Genomic DNA, 17,255 nt, shown 5'->3' on the forward strand with positions numbered 1-17,255 from the left:
CAACTTTAAATGCAATGATGGGCGCCTTAATACAACTGGGCACGTTCAGGAAGGTTCTGTGGCTCCAATTTCAAGCTGCGGCCTATCTATCATTTGCAGAGACTTCTGGGATTCTCGCTCACTAACAGTAATTTCTAAATTGTGGGGTTTGGCGTACCGAAGTGACATATGGGAAATGAGGGATGCCGTAGTTGAGGGTTCCGTATTAGCCTAGAGCGCTTGGGATTCTTTAATGTGCGCTGACTCCGCACAGCATATAGGTATGTTCGTACTTTGCATCTATAGAAACACGACCATCGCGGCTGTGATCGAATCCATGGCCTCGGGATCAGCAGACTAGCGTCAAAGCCACAGAGTCATGGAGACAAGAAATTGCGGTCTCATGACGTGAACACTGTTTGCACTGCGTGCGTCACATTGAGCTCTTTAATATAAAGGTTCTCTGGAAAGTAGCATTTCACCTCGTCCAGCTTATTTCTTGTAGACGACCTTGATGTCTTCTTGTAGACGACATCAAGGTTGTCTGGATGTAACAGAGCAGCAGGTTAGAAAACGTCTGCACCATCCCTATAGCGCACACCTCGTACCGCCACTTAGGATATCAATCAAATATACTAGCTTCCCCCCGTGAGGCAGCTGACAATCCTTCCAGCCTGTAATATTTTAACTTGGAATCTTTTCGAGAAACATGATGCAAAATAATTTACTTAATTACGATTAGGTTTCTGATGACACTGGAAGAACCTGTACCCGCGCTCAATTTTCTACACGCGCATAACACTCGACATTTCCACAAACCTTCCACGTAAGTCAGCAGTCGTTGTAATTTGCCGCAACTATTCTGGCACCGAAAAAAAAAAGTGAAACAAGCGCAGATAGAAACACCTGTGTTGTCGTTTCGATCCTGATGCCCCTGGGCCCATTAATATTAAATGATGGTGCAATTTCCCGACGGGAGGATAATTCCAGTAAGAGAACACAAGTAGGATAAGATGAAAAGAAAAAAGGAATCCATGCAAGCACGAAACGTGCTGCTGGCCCACGCGTCAGTTCGCTAACCCCCCCGGAAAGTCGCTAATCTCCGTACCGCCCACAAGACCAACGCGTTCCGTGCATGCTACCGCCAAGCAGCAAAGAGCAAGCACCGTGCGAGGCGATGCCACAGCAGCTGGTCGAAGACCCCGACATCCAAAGAGCAGTAGCCGCTGCTACAACAACGAGGTCGTAAGCCGCGCCCGCCTTTTTCCCCTAAGACCAGCTTGCTTGCCCTTCGTTCTCGCGGGACCTTTTTTATTCCTCGAGAGCTTGAAGCGCGTGGCGCTCAGCGCCGCTCCTGGGACCTGTTTACGCGTAATCCGCGCATGGAAAAAAAAAAAAAAGAACCCAACTTGCGATGAGTCTCTATTGTCGAGGGCCAGGTCCACAGGTCATTGCCGCTCTGTTCTCCTGCTCTTTATTCGCTATTCATGAACAAGAGCAGGCTAACGAATGCAATATCACTCAAAGGGTCAAAAGGGGTCCCCAACAGCTGCGACCTCCCGTTGCAAGAGCTCGCAACCGCGTAAGCTCGTCTTCTCTCCCCTTTGTACCTACTTGCTTTCTCGGTTCTTTACGTAAACGGGCTCACTGACGACTGCGTGCGAAGTACGCGTGCACCAGCAGGTGCCCTCCGAGCAACGTGACCCTCGTCCTGATTTTCTTTCACAAGAGTCTATAGCGTCGTTTTGCGCGGGACCTCGCCAGCGGGCCACGAGGCATGCTGCCTGACCTGGCCGCTGTCTTTCCGAATCTCCGGCGCTTCTAGTTGCTTTATTCTCCCAACTTTCCTTTGCTGCTTGCGAAATGAGGGATTTTCGATGGAATAGAAGAAAAGATTAACGCGTTGTTTAGATGTGCTAGACGAACGGGTAGAGAAATACGCATTATTCTGCTGCGTTCTGGCTTTTAGACGCGTTAACTAGCAAAACTGCCTCATTTCGCTCTGTATGCTGTACTTTCACGCGAAGGGGCAGACCTCCCCTTAATCGTTGGTTAATGCAGAAGTAGAAAGTTTCAACACGTTCTGCGTTATAAAGGCCGTGCGATCTTAGCGTCACTGAGGCGAAGAACGGGTTATTTCTTTATTCATGCTCGGAGGGTCCGTGCAGTAGTGACGATAATGCAACACGTGGCAACGGCAACAGGCAGACACACATGAGTAGCTTATACTCGGTTGTTACAAGCGTATCTCGAGGGGACATGGAATATTTTATACTCAAGCTATTGGGCATTACATAAAATTCGGTTAGCACGAAAGAACTGCATTAAGTCTTAATTTTTTTCTTCTGCACAGGCGAACGGCAAATAGCTTCTCGGTTGTCTACCGTCGCCTTACTCCTGCTCTCTTCTAGTCAACCTTATTCTTACTCTCTTAATACTTCGCTTCAGCTTTCGTTGGGTCTGCTTTTTACTTACTTGTTGTACTTGAAGTGTTTTGCTGAAGCTTGGTGGCAGTTAGTAAGAGCTCTCTTTTCGGAATCGCTGTCGTGTTCCAGGATAGTAAGTTCCAACGAGGCCTGTCACTGCGCAGCAAGCCCGCGCGAGGACACGGTTAGTAATAAATCACAGGCTGCCTTTCGGCTTCCCACGGCATCCTTTTTGGTGCCAACCACTTAGGACAGGAGGCTAAGTATTAGTAGCCAACGATGGCTACCACGCCGCTACTTTTTCTCAGTGTGCTCTTCAATGAAAGCAGTAAAGTGTAATCCACCCTTCCCCATTCCTCGCAGGTACAGACCGCGGTGCGCAACGCCTACGTGCAAGCCATGATCCGGCGCAACCCTAACCGCTACTCACGTGGCCGGGGCCTGTCGCAGAGCTACTCGACCTATTGCGAGGCGAGCTCGCTGGCGCCCGACCTGCACCCGCACGGTGGGCACAAGGTGGCGCCGCTGCGCAAGACGCTCGGGCCCGCTCGCCGCTACTCCGAAGTCCAGGTGGAGACGCTCGCCTCCATCGTGGCGCCACCGCACGTGCAGCCGGCTGTCAAGTGGGAGCGGAACTGCTACTTCTGAACAGCGGCGACGCACACTTCCTACTTCGCTTGGACCCCACATCACCACTTCCTAACATCTTCACCCGACAGGGGGCTCTCCAGGCCGGCGTCATGGTTTCAAGCCTCGCGAGACTCACGTCATGCGACAAGAAGACCAGAAAACAAGGTGTAAATGAGGTCATGCGGAGATCGCGGGTTCGAATGCGCTTGTGAACTCGGACGATCAACACCATCCTCCTAAGCAGACGTTCCTGGTACAGCGTGTGGTGCATTGTCCTGGTGATAAACTCGGTGCGTTCGATGCACGTACCATGAGCAGCCGCGCTGTGGAGCAACGTTTATGTGAGTGAACATGAGAAAAAGCCCTGCATAATGGGCCGCAGAAAATTCAATGACCAGATGCGCACGTTACAGCTATTATCAGGGACAGCTTGTTATTGTCAGCAGATATATAAAAGGAGGAAAGAAGAAACCCCCTGAAATCTCCCCCCGATGTTAATATATGAAAGCCGGGTGACTCCTACTTCCCTTATTAAGATCCTCAACCCACCGCGGTGGTCTACCGCGACGATGGCCCAGCGATTTGATCATCCACTTCGTACGCGGTAGGTGCAGGGTTGCATTCACAGTGCCGCGGAGCACTGATCGGTTTTCCATTAAGTAAAAGTTTTCCCTGGGCCTGATGTTCGGATTCTATGGCGCGAAATCCCTGGGAAACTGATTCATTGACTCAACCTCGTGCAGACCAAACACTTAAAAGCATAGCGCTCTGTGAGCATTAAAATGAATTCATCGTCATCATTCTCACGATCCTCGATACAGCTCTGGCTCCTTCATGTGCTTGCCGTTTAAAACACCTACGTGTTTTTGCGCCATAATTGGAAGTTCATGTACGACCTAGAAATCATAGCAATGTAAGGAATGCAGTCTTGCAATTTCCAATCCAACGCTGCGCTTAAGGTTACTTTCCTGGAAGGCTAAAACTTCCAGCTGGCAAGGTTGTCCTTAACTAGCTCCACGAGAACCTGGGCTCTGAACGCGACCTTCCTTCGCTTGCCTGTTAAGAAGAGGCTGGCTGATTCCGCGTCACGCCTCTCCAACCAGCCACGAACGTGCATCGGCATCGAGGCTGCTTTAAGCGTGCGCGGCCCTCCCAACAGTTTGCATTCCTGTTGACACTCTGTGTGGAGCGCGAAAGCTTGCCCTTGGACAATCCAAAACATGGGTAGTTTTTCAGTGCCCCTAGAGTGTATGTTCCTAGCAAAATGTTTTCATCGTTGCTCGAATTAGGGTTATGCGATGCTAAAACCTTCCTGATCGTGATCTTATGCCAGAGACGTCATGTTTAGCCTACAGCAATTGTTTAATTTTCTGACAAATTAGGGCGTGGCTGAGCGAGTACTACAATGTGCTGTTTCTCGAAGTAGCGCAATCTTGTTTTAAAGTACAAGGTGGTGTTCTCAAGGATCAAGAATCTGTTACCTGCGGAGCCATTTTTGCTTTTCTAAGCATTCGATAGAGGCTAGTGGAATGCCAGATATACATAGAAAAGCTCAAAGACCGACGTGGCGCCATGTATAGAGGAAAAAGGCACACGTCATACGGTATCAAAGACGCAGAGCTTTGTACTTAATGCGTGTATCTTTTTTACACATATGACCGCAACGCTGTAAAAAAAAACAACATACACACGTTGTGTGCACATGTCCTGGATGGGATAAAGAACCTGTTCCTTAGCACTATTACGTACCCTTCAAAGATATCTATCTTCAGAGCACCGTGTGAAGCTACATGTAGTTCACAATGATTTGCACTCTATCCAAGTGTTGTAGTGTTTTGTGAGTGACCGCGTCCTTCATTCGCGCCCTGTGCCGTGTGCGTGGTATTTCTTTTATACTCGTTTTGATTGTGCTTCTCAGTAAAGAGTCCACGCAGTGAGGTCAGTGCGTTTTGAGGATTTTCTGTATTGATAGGCTCTATAGTGATTGATGTTTAAATTTTCAGAGAATGACACTGGTATTTACAAGTGCCCCTATGGTTTCTAACGCTAGTAGTGCCTCTCAAGCGTTTTGTTGAGATCACCCAGTGCTTAGGCGATATGGTTTACGTGCTGCCTAAAATATTATGGCGGGGGTGGTAACGTTAATCAACTCGCAGAATTACTTTTATATTACTTGTGCAGACGGTTGCTTCGCATGTGTGTATCATTAAAAATTTAATTACCTCGTACCACTTCCGAAGAATGGCGGTGCTCTCTAAAAGCATAAAAGGTATCCTTGCTACCATGCGCCTTCTATTCTTAATCATAAAAACGAAAATTTGAGGGACTAGATAGACATTTTGACCAATCGCCGGTCGTTTTGATTGCCTTTTCTTCTGCTAGATTAAAAAATAGAGTAAAATGTGCTCGATATTACAGAAGAAGAGTCAGTGGTAATTATTCAGTCGAGGATTAAAAATGGCTTAGGCAGATTCTCGAGATTAATAATCAAGTAAATCTCGGTAGCCAAACTCCAGTATTATAAATGAGCAATGTTACTTTTATAGTAATTCTATAAATGTTCACAGTTTTCACCCAGTTATAGGTATGCTGATTATTTTTTCTTGGCGGTCTATTTTAAAGCTTAACCGAAACGGGGGGCAGGCGGAGAAATCCTTGGCCGAAGAAAAGAAAATAAACAGAACTTCGAAATTCTCGACGCAAGATGCAGCCCTTCTGGGTAAGCTCCTGTTAAGAATACCTCAAGCACAATTTTAATTATTTTTGTTTTGTTTCAGCACACTGTAGGCCCTTTTCGGGCCCATGCAGGAGTGTAACTATAACATTTTTGCATTTGGAAGAGGAAATACACAAATAAAGTAAATGTTCTCCTATCTAAATCACAAAAGAAAAATAGAGAGAATTAAAAATAAAAACCAGTTCTCTTAATATATTTAACAAAGGAACCAGTGGACGCACACTGTCCAGCATCTTCTGACAATTTATTCCACTAGGAAATGGGAGCTTGAAGCAGGGAGAACTTCTGGATGTTTACAGAGCTGATTGATTGTGCGACTATTTTACGATGATTGTATCCAGAGAGTTCTTGAAATGAGTGTGTAAGTATTTTGAACCTAATATTTTTAACCGGCAGTGAAATAAGAGGTAGAAAAACTTTAATGTCAAAATGAGTTGGCACTTTGACGGTGTTTAGAGATTTGCTCGAATGATTAGATTCTTGAATAATATGAGTAAGCAAACCGTACTTCTAATTTCTGTATGTGCTCTAGTTTGTAAAGTAATACTTTTAGTGGGGGCTTCAGAATGTGCAAGCATATTTCTAGGTAGGTCTTTTAATTGTTTTATAAGCACTGCGGTTAATATGCTTGCGTATCACGCACTTTTCACCTTGTATAACTGAATTTACCTTCAACTTTGGCTCAAAGGATATTTATGACGGCTTAAAAATGACGGTTAGGTATTATGAAGAGGCCAAGATACTTCACTTGGTCATAGTTTTTTTACCTTTGTATCGCCAAGCATGCGTAAAATTTAGAGCTTGCTATTTCCTAGTGTGCGTGATGTCTTTGTTTACTCTTACTCTCATGTGATTTTGTTCCTAAGTCCCACTCCAAGAAAAGATTGTTTCTAGGGAATTGTTAAGGTGAATATCATGTAATGTTTTTCACGGCTTTGTATGCAATAGAGCCGTCTGTAAAAGGTGAAGTTGAATTGTTGAAGGGGCGAAGTGAAAGCCGTTCAGTAAAAAAGGAATAAAAAGGGGTGCAAGAACTAATACCTAGGGTAGACGCGTGCACTGACATCGCACAGCAGACGGGTATTTTTTGCGTAAACACCTAGATTCTGCGAAACGTATTCATCTATTTTAAAACAATGTTTTCTGTTCTGTAAATAAGTGAAAATTCACGACAGTACGTGAAAATTTATGCCAAAGGCTAATAAATTTGTTATAAGGTCATCGTGAAGAATAACGTGAAACTGTTTAGAAAATTCTAAGAACATTCCATCTGTATGATTGCTTTCATTAGCTGTGTTAGCGATGTAATGAGTAATTTCGGCTAGGTGCGTTAAAATCAAACGTCCTGTTCTGAAACAGTGTTATTTTTCAGACGCAGGGCATTATTTTATAAATATGTGATAATGGCTTTAAAATAACATGTCCCATCGCTTTGCCGCCTGTGCTTGAGAATGGTATTATGACAGTTATTCAATTCAAGTTTAGAACCAGTTTTTGGTGTTTAAAGTATTTCAGCCTAGTGCCAGTCATCTGGTATTACGAGTATTTTTGAAGACCTTGTGTAAATTACATGCAGGTATTTCACCCCCCCCCCCCCCCCCCCTCCTCATGTCGAATTAAATATGTCTTTAGACAGAATTGGTACTGGGTGATTTTTTGGGGTCAAGATTTTGTATACGATAAAAGATTCCAGCTTTACTTATTGCTAGTTCCATCGTGGGTTGCTCTATTGTTAAGCAGATAGCGATATGTGAGTGGATGTTCTCGTGAGAACGGACTGGAAAAAGTTATTAAATTCATTTGCCACGTCGTCCGGCTCACTGAAGACTTCACTAAAAAAAATGGTGGGGATCAATTTAATAGATGTGCAGGAATCGCGATAGCATATTTCTTTCACTCGGCAGTCGGTTGCAGTTCTAATTCTAATCGGAGTTCCTTATTTTTCGCGGACCAATATATTCCATTTCTGATCCTCTTCGAATTTAGACTACGCAACAAGGCAAAAAGTGCCCCATTTATATATCGCGGCGAGTCCTCATATCACTACCAGTGCTCTGGCGCAGCGGTTAAGCGATGCACCAATGAACTGGCAGGTAGCTATTTCAAACACAGCCACCAGTGTGTCTCACCGACTTGTGAGACACACCCAAGCAATGCTAGGAGTCGCTCCCGGAAGCTTCACTTTTGCGCAGGTAGTTCTTGGGGAGGCCGTATATTTCGGTCTTAGGCCTGCTGCTGTCTGAGTCATTTTAATTTTTGCTGAGTCCTTTGTGCGGCTTCTCACTTTTCTCCCCTACAGGTGGAGAGAGAGAAGGGGAGAAGGGCAACAGGCCAGGGGACGGTTGACAGGTGGCAGATGGAGGGAGGCAAATCTTCCTAAACATCACCTAGCAGTTGAAGGCTTCCCACAGACGGCAACCCCACTGCACCGTTTTCGCCTTCATGGCCCCTCAATCGCATTAGAAGTATCATGGCGGAAACGGCTGACTGCTATTCTGATAACTAGCGCCAAAACTTATGAGAGCTGTAGGCAATGAAAGAACAGCGTCACATCAAAAAAAGTGATTTTGCAGCTCGAATCCTGTTTTGTAAACGGACTTGAAGACATCCATTGTCAATCTTATCTTCTTTTCTCCGCCGCCGTTTCATTGTTTTTTTTGTGTCAAATTATCTCGTGCGTAATCCACGGGCAGCAAGGGAACAGGAGTTCGCAATTGGTGGCGTGATGGTGGAAGTAGTAAGCGAATATGTCTAGTTAGGGCTGGTCGTGACCGCTGATCCGAATCATGAGAAGGAAATAACTAGAAGAATAAGAATGGGGTGGAGCGCATATGGCAGGTTCTCTCAGATTATGAACGGCAGTTTGCCAATATCCCTCAAGAGAAAAGTATACAACATGTGTATCTTACCGGTACTCACCCATGGGGCAGAAACGTGGAGGCTAACAAAGAGGGTTCAGCTTAAAGGACAACGCAGCGAGCCATAGAAAGAAAAATGATAGGCGTAAAGTTAAGACATCGGAAGCGGGCGGAGTGGGTGAGGGAACAAACGCGGGTTAATGACATCCTAGTCGAAATCACGAGGGAGAAATGGGCTTGGGCAGGGCATGCAATGCAAAGGCATGACAACCGGTGGTCCTTAATGCTAACAGAGTGGATTCCAAGAGAAGAGAAACGTAGCAGGGGGCGGCAGAAATTTAGGTGGGCAGACGAGATTAAGAAGTTTGCGAAGATATGGTGGCCGCAACTGGCAAAGGACAGGGTTAATTGGCGAGACATTGGAGAGGCCTTTGCCCTGCAGTGGGCGTAGTCAGGCTGATGATGAATCCATGGGCACTTTCTGTTTCTGCGCTTTTTCCAGAGTGGAACGAAACGGTTTTCGCAAGGAGGCAAAATTTCTTGGAACCGCTACCACAATTCCCGCTTAGCCTTCAAAGCGCTTAATTCAGAAAAACTGCACTCAAGTGCATTTAAAAATGCAGCATCATCTGCTCGCCCATAGTTCCTGACTGTGACAGGCAGTGTTTTCTTGTTTTCAAATGCGACTGACATTGGGCATGATAACACAAGCCATTTGTGGTGATATACGTTTTTTTGTTTTTTTTTTTATTTGATACCTCAAAGGCCCCTGGTATGGGGCATTACATGAGGGATGGGCATGACAGTTAAACAATAATGGTCTTGATGGCGTTCTTAAAATGGATGGCGTTGATGTGATGCACGGCGTCCTGTGGTAGATCATTCCAGTCCCGGGATGACGTGACGAAAAAAGATCGAGAATGAGCGGTAGTTCTTGCGGTGGGGGCGTAGACGGCCTTATGGTGGTTAATACGGCTTGAGAGGCGATAAGCAGGTGATATGACTGATTCTCCTAAAGATGAATGATAAAACATATGAAAGAGGCACAATCGAGAAATTTTTCGTCGCGTTTCAAGGCTGGGTAAGTTAGCTTTAGTTTTTAAGGCAGACACACTAGTGTAGTACGAATAGTCAGAATAAATGAAACGGATAGCTCGATTTTGTATTTTGTATGTATGCCGCCTTCGACGCATACTAGGTAGTGAATTGCTAACAAATATTAAACGAATAAGCAAGGAGGAAGACAAGGGAACTCGGGTGTTATCTGCAGCCCCCTGATCTAACGAAAAACGAAACACAGTAAATAAAAGTCATTCCGAGCTTTGGACATCTTTTCTGTCATTTGAAAAGTCCGTCCAATTTATACATCGCAGTTAACGTCCCTTGATGCAATCAACTTATATGTTGAATTAGTGCGCTGGGACAGATAATCTTGGAATTTTTGAAGAAAATCTTTGGGACTTCTGTGCTCTATAAATCAATAGATAAAAAATGCCAAACTGCGCAATTAACGCGGTCATTTGTGAGCAGGCACCAGGGTAAAAAAAATGCAACCGCTGGCTTTAAAGTATGTTCAACCACTCATTAAAGCTATTCGCGATTGAACAGTTATTTGCTTTATGTCGCGGTTTTGTTTATTATTGTGCACTGCTGACCCATTCTTTCGTCTCTAATTGTTCTAATCAAGAAAAATTTCCTATAAAAAGTTTAGATGAATTACGGCAAGCGAAAAAAAATCAAGTAAAAACAAAACAACCTTGACCCTACCTGTAAATACCTGTTCCGGGCCCTCTTGCTGAACATACTCGCCCCTAATTGGGCGGAGGAGAGGTTCACAGCTCTCGGTACAAGAAAAAAAAAGAGACAGGGAGCACGTGATAATTATTCCTCTTTAACCCCACCCGATAATTACTGGCTAGATTCTGTTCAGTTTTAACTAACTAAACACCACCATCCAAGCGGGCGCCAGTTTCAAAATAGGTGGTTTTTCCTAGTTTCAGCTCCAGATTTTCGATAATCCCTGCGCTCTAGTTTTAGTTAATTTTGTGCCATTTGGCTATTTTTCCCGCTGTCGCGTATTATAAATTTTAACGATGATTAAAACACAGATTATGCCTCAGAGGAGCTTTTCCGTTCTTGTACCAGGCACAGAAAACAAGAAAAACAAGTACTTGCAGCTTTCATTGGCTTGGTTTTGGTTTATGGGGTTTAACGTCCCAAAGCGACTAAGGATATGAGAGACGCCGTAGTGGAGGGCTCCGGAAATTTCGACCACCTGGGGTTCTTTAACGTGCACTCTGACATCGCACAGTACACGGGCCTCGAATTTCTCCTCCAAAGAAATTCAGCCGCCGCGGCCGGGATCGAACCCGCGTCTTTCTGGCCAGCAGCCGAGCACCATAGCCACTGAGCTTTCATTGGCGTCTTGAAAGTGTCATTCATGACAGTGCAATGGTCTTGACTTCTCATAATGACGAGAACTGTCAAGAGGTATTACATTTCTTTTAATACATTTATGTGCATAGTGCAACCGATGGTAAGGTCGAAGCCGGGACGACACATCACAAATAACGCAAAACAACATAAATGTCAAAAAAAGAAGTGCGCAGCAGAGTAAAATGCCCAATATTAATCTCCGCAGGGTGATGTTCGGTTAGACAAGTGAAATCCTTTAATTTGCGAGAAAAAGAAAAGGATTGTACAAATCGTCGATGAATGGCATGAACAGCGACGAAAAGTACAAAAATTTATGAAAGGTGTCAAAACAGGTAAAACTTGAGTTTTTTGTTAGGAAGCCAAAAAAAGAAAGTCAAACAAAATTTTGTATGCCTCAGCTGAAGAATCTCGAGATCCGAATCCTCCATTAATTCTGACGTAGAATAGGAGGGTAGAAAATGATAATACATAAAAACTGACAAGTTTTATTTGTTGATTTCGACATTAGGGTTATATGCGGTATACGGGTCACAAATTATATTTGAGCTCGGTCTTATCAAATTGTGATAACCCATATATACTTAATGTTAGCGCTGGAGCTTTGAAGTTTACTCCCAAGGAAACACAATTAGCCGAAAACCGATGCGCAGATGTTATCTGTGTGAGCATTCCAAGACAAATGGCTAGTCAGTGTCACATATAAGTATTTGATGGATGTTTCTTGATTTAATGATGATAATCCCAGCTTACGTTCATAATCTAGTGGGTTCGTTTTGTTAGTCACGCAAAAAAAAACACTATAGTGTACAAAAACAGAGAAAATTAAAAGAATTCTTCATTCTATGTCAGATTCAACTTGTAGAAGATATAATGTTATTGTCTGCTGTCTTCTTCACGGAACGCCGAATCTTATGGAATCCGTGAAGTTAGTTTCGAACAGATTACGCAAACTTAAATTCTATGTACGCAACTGTCCGCTTCACTAGGAGTGGCGCGCTACAAAAATATTGAGGTACAATATAGCACTACATAGCATAAAATAACATAAGGTAGCATAACGGAACGTAACGTAGCGTAACGTAGCGTAACGTGACGTACCGTGCCGACGACGACGTCCTCAGAAATGGGGTCGTAGAGGTTGGCCGATCGGCCATGACGGCATTGTTCACATCCACTCTGGCGCCGACCAATACTGAAATTTTCAGTACAAAATCTTTGTAATGAATTATTAATGGCTCACTAGTGTTCTGAGCTCATTTTCATGACCACTAGGCCCGTGGGCCTCTTTCTTGTAAAAAAAAAATAAAGCGGATACCCAAAATGTTTGTATTGCACACTTTAAGTTTGTTATGCAATCTGGTTTTAATTAACGTAAGTCAAGCAAATGTACATTGCTCCAGATCTCGTCGGCTGTTAACACTGTGCACTTTCGCAAGACTTCTTGCGTAACGGTTAACCTTGATTCTACGTGCTTCTCTAGTGGTTGCCACTGAAATACCTGTTATACTGACCACCCTTAACGGCCACTTGGGCCGTTTACCACGTTCTTATAGTCCTCTTAAGCTGAAGTGTTGTTGCATCTTTCTATCTGCTTTTTTCAGTAAGCGTTGTTTTACCAACTAGTAAATGTACTCCACTTCTGTCAAATGGAGACGCGGAAACCAAGCGATAAGCAGCTTTTCTTGCAGCTACTGCTGTTCTTGTAGTGAAGGAAAAATAAATTTAACTGCATTAAAATCTAGCGGCAACAGTGATCCTGGTTCGCTTCAGCATTTCTTGCAAGAAACGAAGGTGCTGAAACGAATTCATTATTTTATATGCTCAATGGTAACTGCTTTGATCATTACAGAATAGCGAGCGAAAGCGAAGTGAAGAAAAGAGAAACAAGAAAAAGAGAGAGCTCGATGATAAAATGGGGGGAAAAAGAGAGATAAAAGTGCGACGTCACCACTCCATCAAACACGGGTGTGGCGTCGAGAAACTCCCATATGTACAATAAACTGCAACAATTTGATTCCTGAACAATCAATTTGATTCCCGAACAAAACTAACATCACAGCAGGACACAGTCTTGCGATATGCCTGATCCTTATGACGCCTTGTATAAGGTCGCACTAGCCCCCGTTTCCTTGAAAGGTTACTAAAAGCGTCTCGCAATAGAAAACTGCTTTTGCTTGTCGTCCTTCAGCTTTCAGGCAGACATCAGGCCACAAGTGCGCCTTCGCGTTTCTCCGCTTTCGAAATATGCCCATTACCGATGTCCACTGAGCCTATGAAACCTGGCTAATGCTCTCAACCGGAGCTGCTTACGACTTGCATCGCTTCTGTGCGCTTGCAGGAGACTGACATTGCGAGAAGAGCAGCTTAGCCGTCATAAAAAAAAGAGTAGATCGTTTCGAGAGAAAAAATTCATGCCTCACTTTTCTTCGACTAGACCGGCTGTCAGCTGTCGCTCTACGCAGTCACTGCACCATGCCGTCACCGTTACGCTACGCGAACGGAGGAGAAAAAAAAATCATTTTGTCTGACAACAAAGAGAACAACGGAGACGCGATAACTATGAGCCTTTTTGTGGATAGTTTATTCATTTCTATTCATTTCTGCCTCACCCTCTTCAAGTCTAGATTTGCGTTGTTCCCAGTGAGATTAGCGTTGACAAACTTGGCCAGTTTCCCATTTCTGCTTCGCGGACTCTTAGACCACTATTACTTGCCGAAAAAGTCCATGGCACCTCGTTACGACGGGCTCTCGCTTTGCTGACCGGCTCTGACACGTGCTCCTAGAAACTGCAAGCTCTGCTGGCAAATTATCGACAAGCCTGATCGTGTCGATGACGATGGCAGTGCCTCCCGTTTGCACTCCGGAAGCACTGTGCACACACACAATATACGTGCTCTTAGGCGGCGCAGCAGTGTTCGATCGAGCCACGCGCTGGCGCAAGCCGCGCTATCGAGCCGAACTAAGCTCAGACAGATCCCATTGACCCGTTGCTGTCGCTTCCGCGTGCTTTGCGACGGTGTGGCGTTGGAGATCGATTTCCTCCATTATCGGGAATTAGGAGCCTTGAGGCGACTTTCTTGAATGAAGAGCTGTGCCCGTTCCGTTCTAGCGGAGAAAGGCTTTCTTTTGTGAACGGTCTTATGGCAAGAGAGCGGCAGCTACTCATGAGAACACATAAGCAAAAGAATCGAGATGTTAATGGGCAGCTCGAGGAAAAAGTGCAGATTTTCTGAGAAACCTGAACACAGTGTATCATTCAAGCTTACAAGGCCTTCATTTAAAGTCCCGCTGTCTGTTTTTGACCGCGACAGCCTTATGTTCCAGGGAGCGAAAGTTTCGCAATGATGAATAATGAATAATTAAATGAATTGCTTATTAAGCAAAATGATAAATAAGTGGTGATAAGGAAAATTTCCTCTGCGCCATGCCGCTAGGGCTTTTCTTAGAAAGACGGTTAAAAAAAAAAGCAAGCAGAAGTTTCAGAAACGAAAGATTGGCAAGAAACCGTTTTTCTTCCCGCGTTGGCGAAGTGATGGCGATCGTTGCTTTTCTGAGCACTATTCTTTCGTGGGCCAGTTCATTTTTCTGCCGTCACTACCACAGTGCGCACATTGTTGGCGTTGTTTTAGGTTTATGCGATCAATTTTATTTTGAATTTTAATGTTGGATATGGTAGCCTTTCGTTACAATAAGATGGGCGTGGTGCACTCGTTGCGACGAGAACAACGTAACCATTTTCTCTCTAACTCAAGTCGGCTATTTTGTCTGCCATTGCGGTGTAGCCATGCGACGACAGTTACTTTCAAGAAACCAGGCGACAGTCTCTTAAACGGACGCTGAGGACAAATTAAAGTTGGTCTATACCTACTAAGTACCGCGTTCGAATCACAGAGAGCAGTGCCAGCGGAAATGGAGATTTGGTAAGCATGGAAAGAACAAAAAAGCAAACACGAGTATCGCATCACCGGCGGATTTTGCATCTAAAATACATGCGTTGACATCAGTTTTTGGCCCCTGATCCTAAAGGCTGCGGTACAGCGCCATTAAGTTCAAAATTTTGGCAAGCTTTGCTTTTCGGTTAGGGGGTCACAAGTTTGAGTTGAATGGCGGGATGATTTTTGAATTCAAATTTATCGGTGATAAATGCAGCTTTTCCTGCTGGACAAATGCCAACACAGCCAGAAAGAGCAAGAAAATCGATTTCTTCTCATAACAATATTTGGATGGAGTTGCTTTCAGAGTCGCTTTACCAGATTATTTTCTACGATTGTGTCAAGTTGCACAGGCTAGTACAGAGGCCGTGTATGTATACAAGAGACATTTTAGTACCGCTTTACTAAGCAAGTGGATACGGATTTACTTAAAGTGTATACCAATAAACAAAAACCGACTCTCAAAACAGTAAGAGATGAAATTATTGCAGGCACCTCACAGAAAGCATTCTTTTCAGGGTGCAAATCTTGCCAAAAGCTTGTATTTTATGGCGCAAGGTTGTTGTGTTTTCATTCTTCTCAAAATGGTTTTAAAAAAAATTGTCATTGCATATAGTAGAAAATGATTAACAATCCCGGCCCTTTTCATATGTGTTTGCTTTTCTCGATGTATGATTTCATGTGTGCCTGAGTGTGCATTCTGGTTTACCGGTTATTAGTGCTTCGAGTACTAGCCGCGCGCTTGTTTCTGTTTTCATAGATTATATACCTTGCAATGCTTTTTTGTGCCCAGTTTTTCCTGCTGCATAGCAGCCCTGTTAACAATGATTTAATTGTTTATGAATGAAAGCGTGGTGTACCATTTAAAGATGTACATAAAAACATTGCTCCTCACCGTCCAAAGAAATGACCCCTTAATATATCTAAAAAATTCACTGTACAGTATACCTTTGGTAGTAATAAGTAAAAAAAATCTTGTACTATGGCTTTTTTCTATAACCACTGTCGCACTGAAAGTAGTTTTTCAAAACAGAATGTTTCGTGCATCTTTCCAACTGTACAGTCATTTTTTCCGACTCTTGTATGATTGTTGCCGGCTGTGTTCACGGCCACACATGGCCTGCTTGTTGTGTCTATACCGCGAACTTTCTGTCCCACGTAGCGCATCACTAACGTCTGTAAATACGGCGTAGGTATCTCATAGCGTCTTGTGTAAACACAGGTCACCTGCTCAACTCAGGACGTGTCACAACGTTTACGTGCACGCGCTGAAGTGTACATATGTCGTTACGATCACTTGCCTAATGTTGCCTAATGTTCTTTAGCGCATATTGTACCAAAAATGCTGTTCTCCATGTATGTGAGTACCATAAGTACTAAAGCATAACCTGTTGACTAATTTGTGTATGTAGAAAAAGATTATCGTGATGTATGAATAAAATCACCCAGAAAAATGCGTCGCTGCTCATGCTCATTTACTCAGATGAGATAGTCTTACTTCTGCCATCGCATGAGAGGGGAAAATAGGCGATAAAAATACTGACCTTGTGGATTCTTCCTGCATGAAAAGCCGCCCCCATAGCACAAAGGAATTTGTCGCTCTCTACTACAGCGTCTCTCACAGCACGTGTGCAGCTACGAAACGATAAACCCTACATACAGTGCCATACAGGATAATTGCCACCTTTCGCAGACAAAATTTTTTTGCTGTAAAAAGACACAAAGAAGAATTATCCCTATTCCCGGTGAAGTCCCTGTCCCACTGATGTGCCCAATTCGGCGTCGTTTTAGTGACTCCTGCGATTTGTCTTCCCAGCGTGTCAAGTTGTCACCGTTGTTTCCAGTTTTTGTATGATACTGTCGAACTGCTGGTGATGTCGTTATTGATTTCATTATAACCGGGTTGGATGGAAAACTATTGCTCTAAATCTTATACCGCCTTCGGCTTTTTTGCGTAAAAATCCCTTTCACATTCCAACTGCACGGACTCTTGCATAGGGCGAGTGGACCCTTAAACTAATCGCATGCATTTTGTGTCCATGGGCTCGTTTCCTGTACTAGGATATAAAAGTTTATTCATAGACGTGAATACCAACTACCATTTGGTGATGCAACCAGAAATCAGTACATAATCGCAGATGTTCGAGCGATTCACAGCGCAGGGTCTTCTACAGTCGACATTGACAGTTCACCACGCCAAGTTCCTCACTGTCGTAATGTTACCTATTCTGCACTAACTGTTCGAAAACCTATGCGC

General features: G+C 44.1%; 1 protein-coding gene across 1 annotated transcript in view; it reads left to right on the plus strand.

Moving 5' to 3' along the window:
- The window catches only part of LOC149341727 (corticotropin-releasing hormone receptor 1-like), a 177,014-nt gene extending 160,563 nt beyond the window's left edge, over window positions 1-16,451 (plus strand). The window contains exon 11 of the mRNA XM_089543891.1: window positions 2,769-16,451. Coding sequence (XP_089400017.1) covers window positions 2,769-3,053 — 285 coding nt within the window. The 3' untranslated portion in view covers window positions 3,054-16,451. The remainder of the gene's footprint in view (window positions 1-2,768) is intronic.
- Window positions 16,452-17,255: the final 804 nt, after the last annotated feature.

Source organism: Amblyomma mixtum, chromosome 5 (assembly GCF_055824585.1).
Source record: "Amblyomma mixtum isolate Tamu chromosome 5, ASM5582458v1, whole genome shotgun sequence".
Lineage (NCBI taxonomy): Eukaryota > Metazoa > Arthropoda > Arachnida > Ixodida > Ixodidae > Amblyomma > Amblyomma mixtum.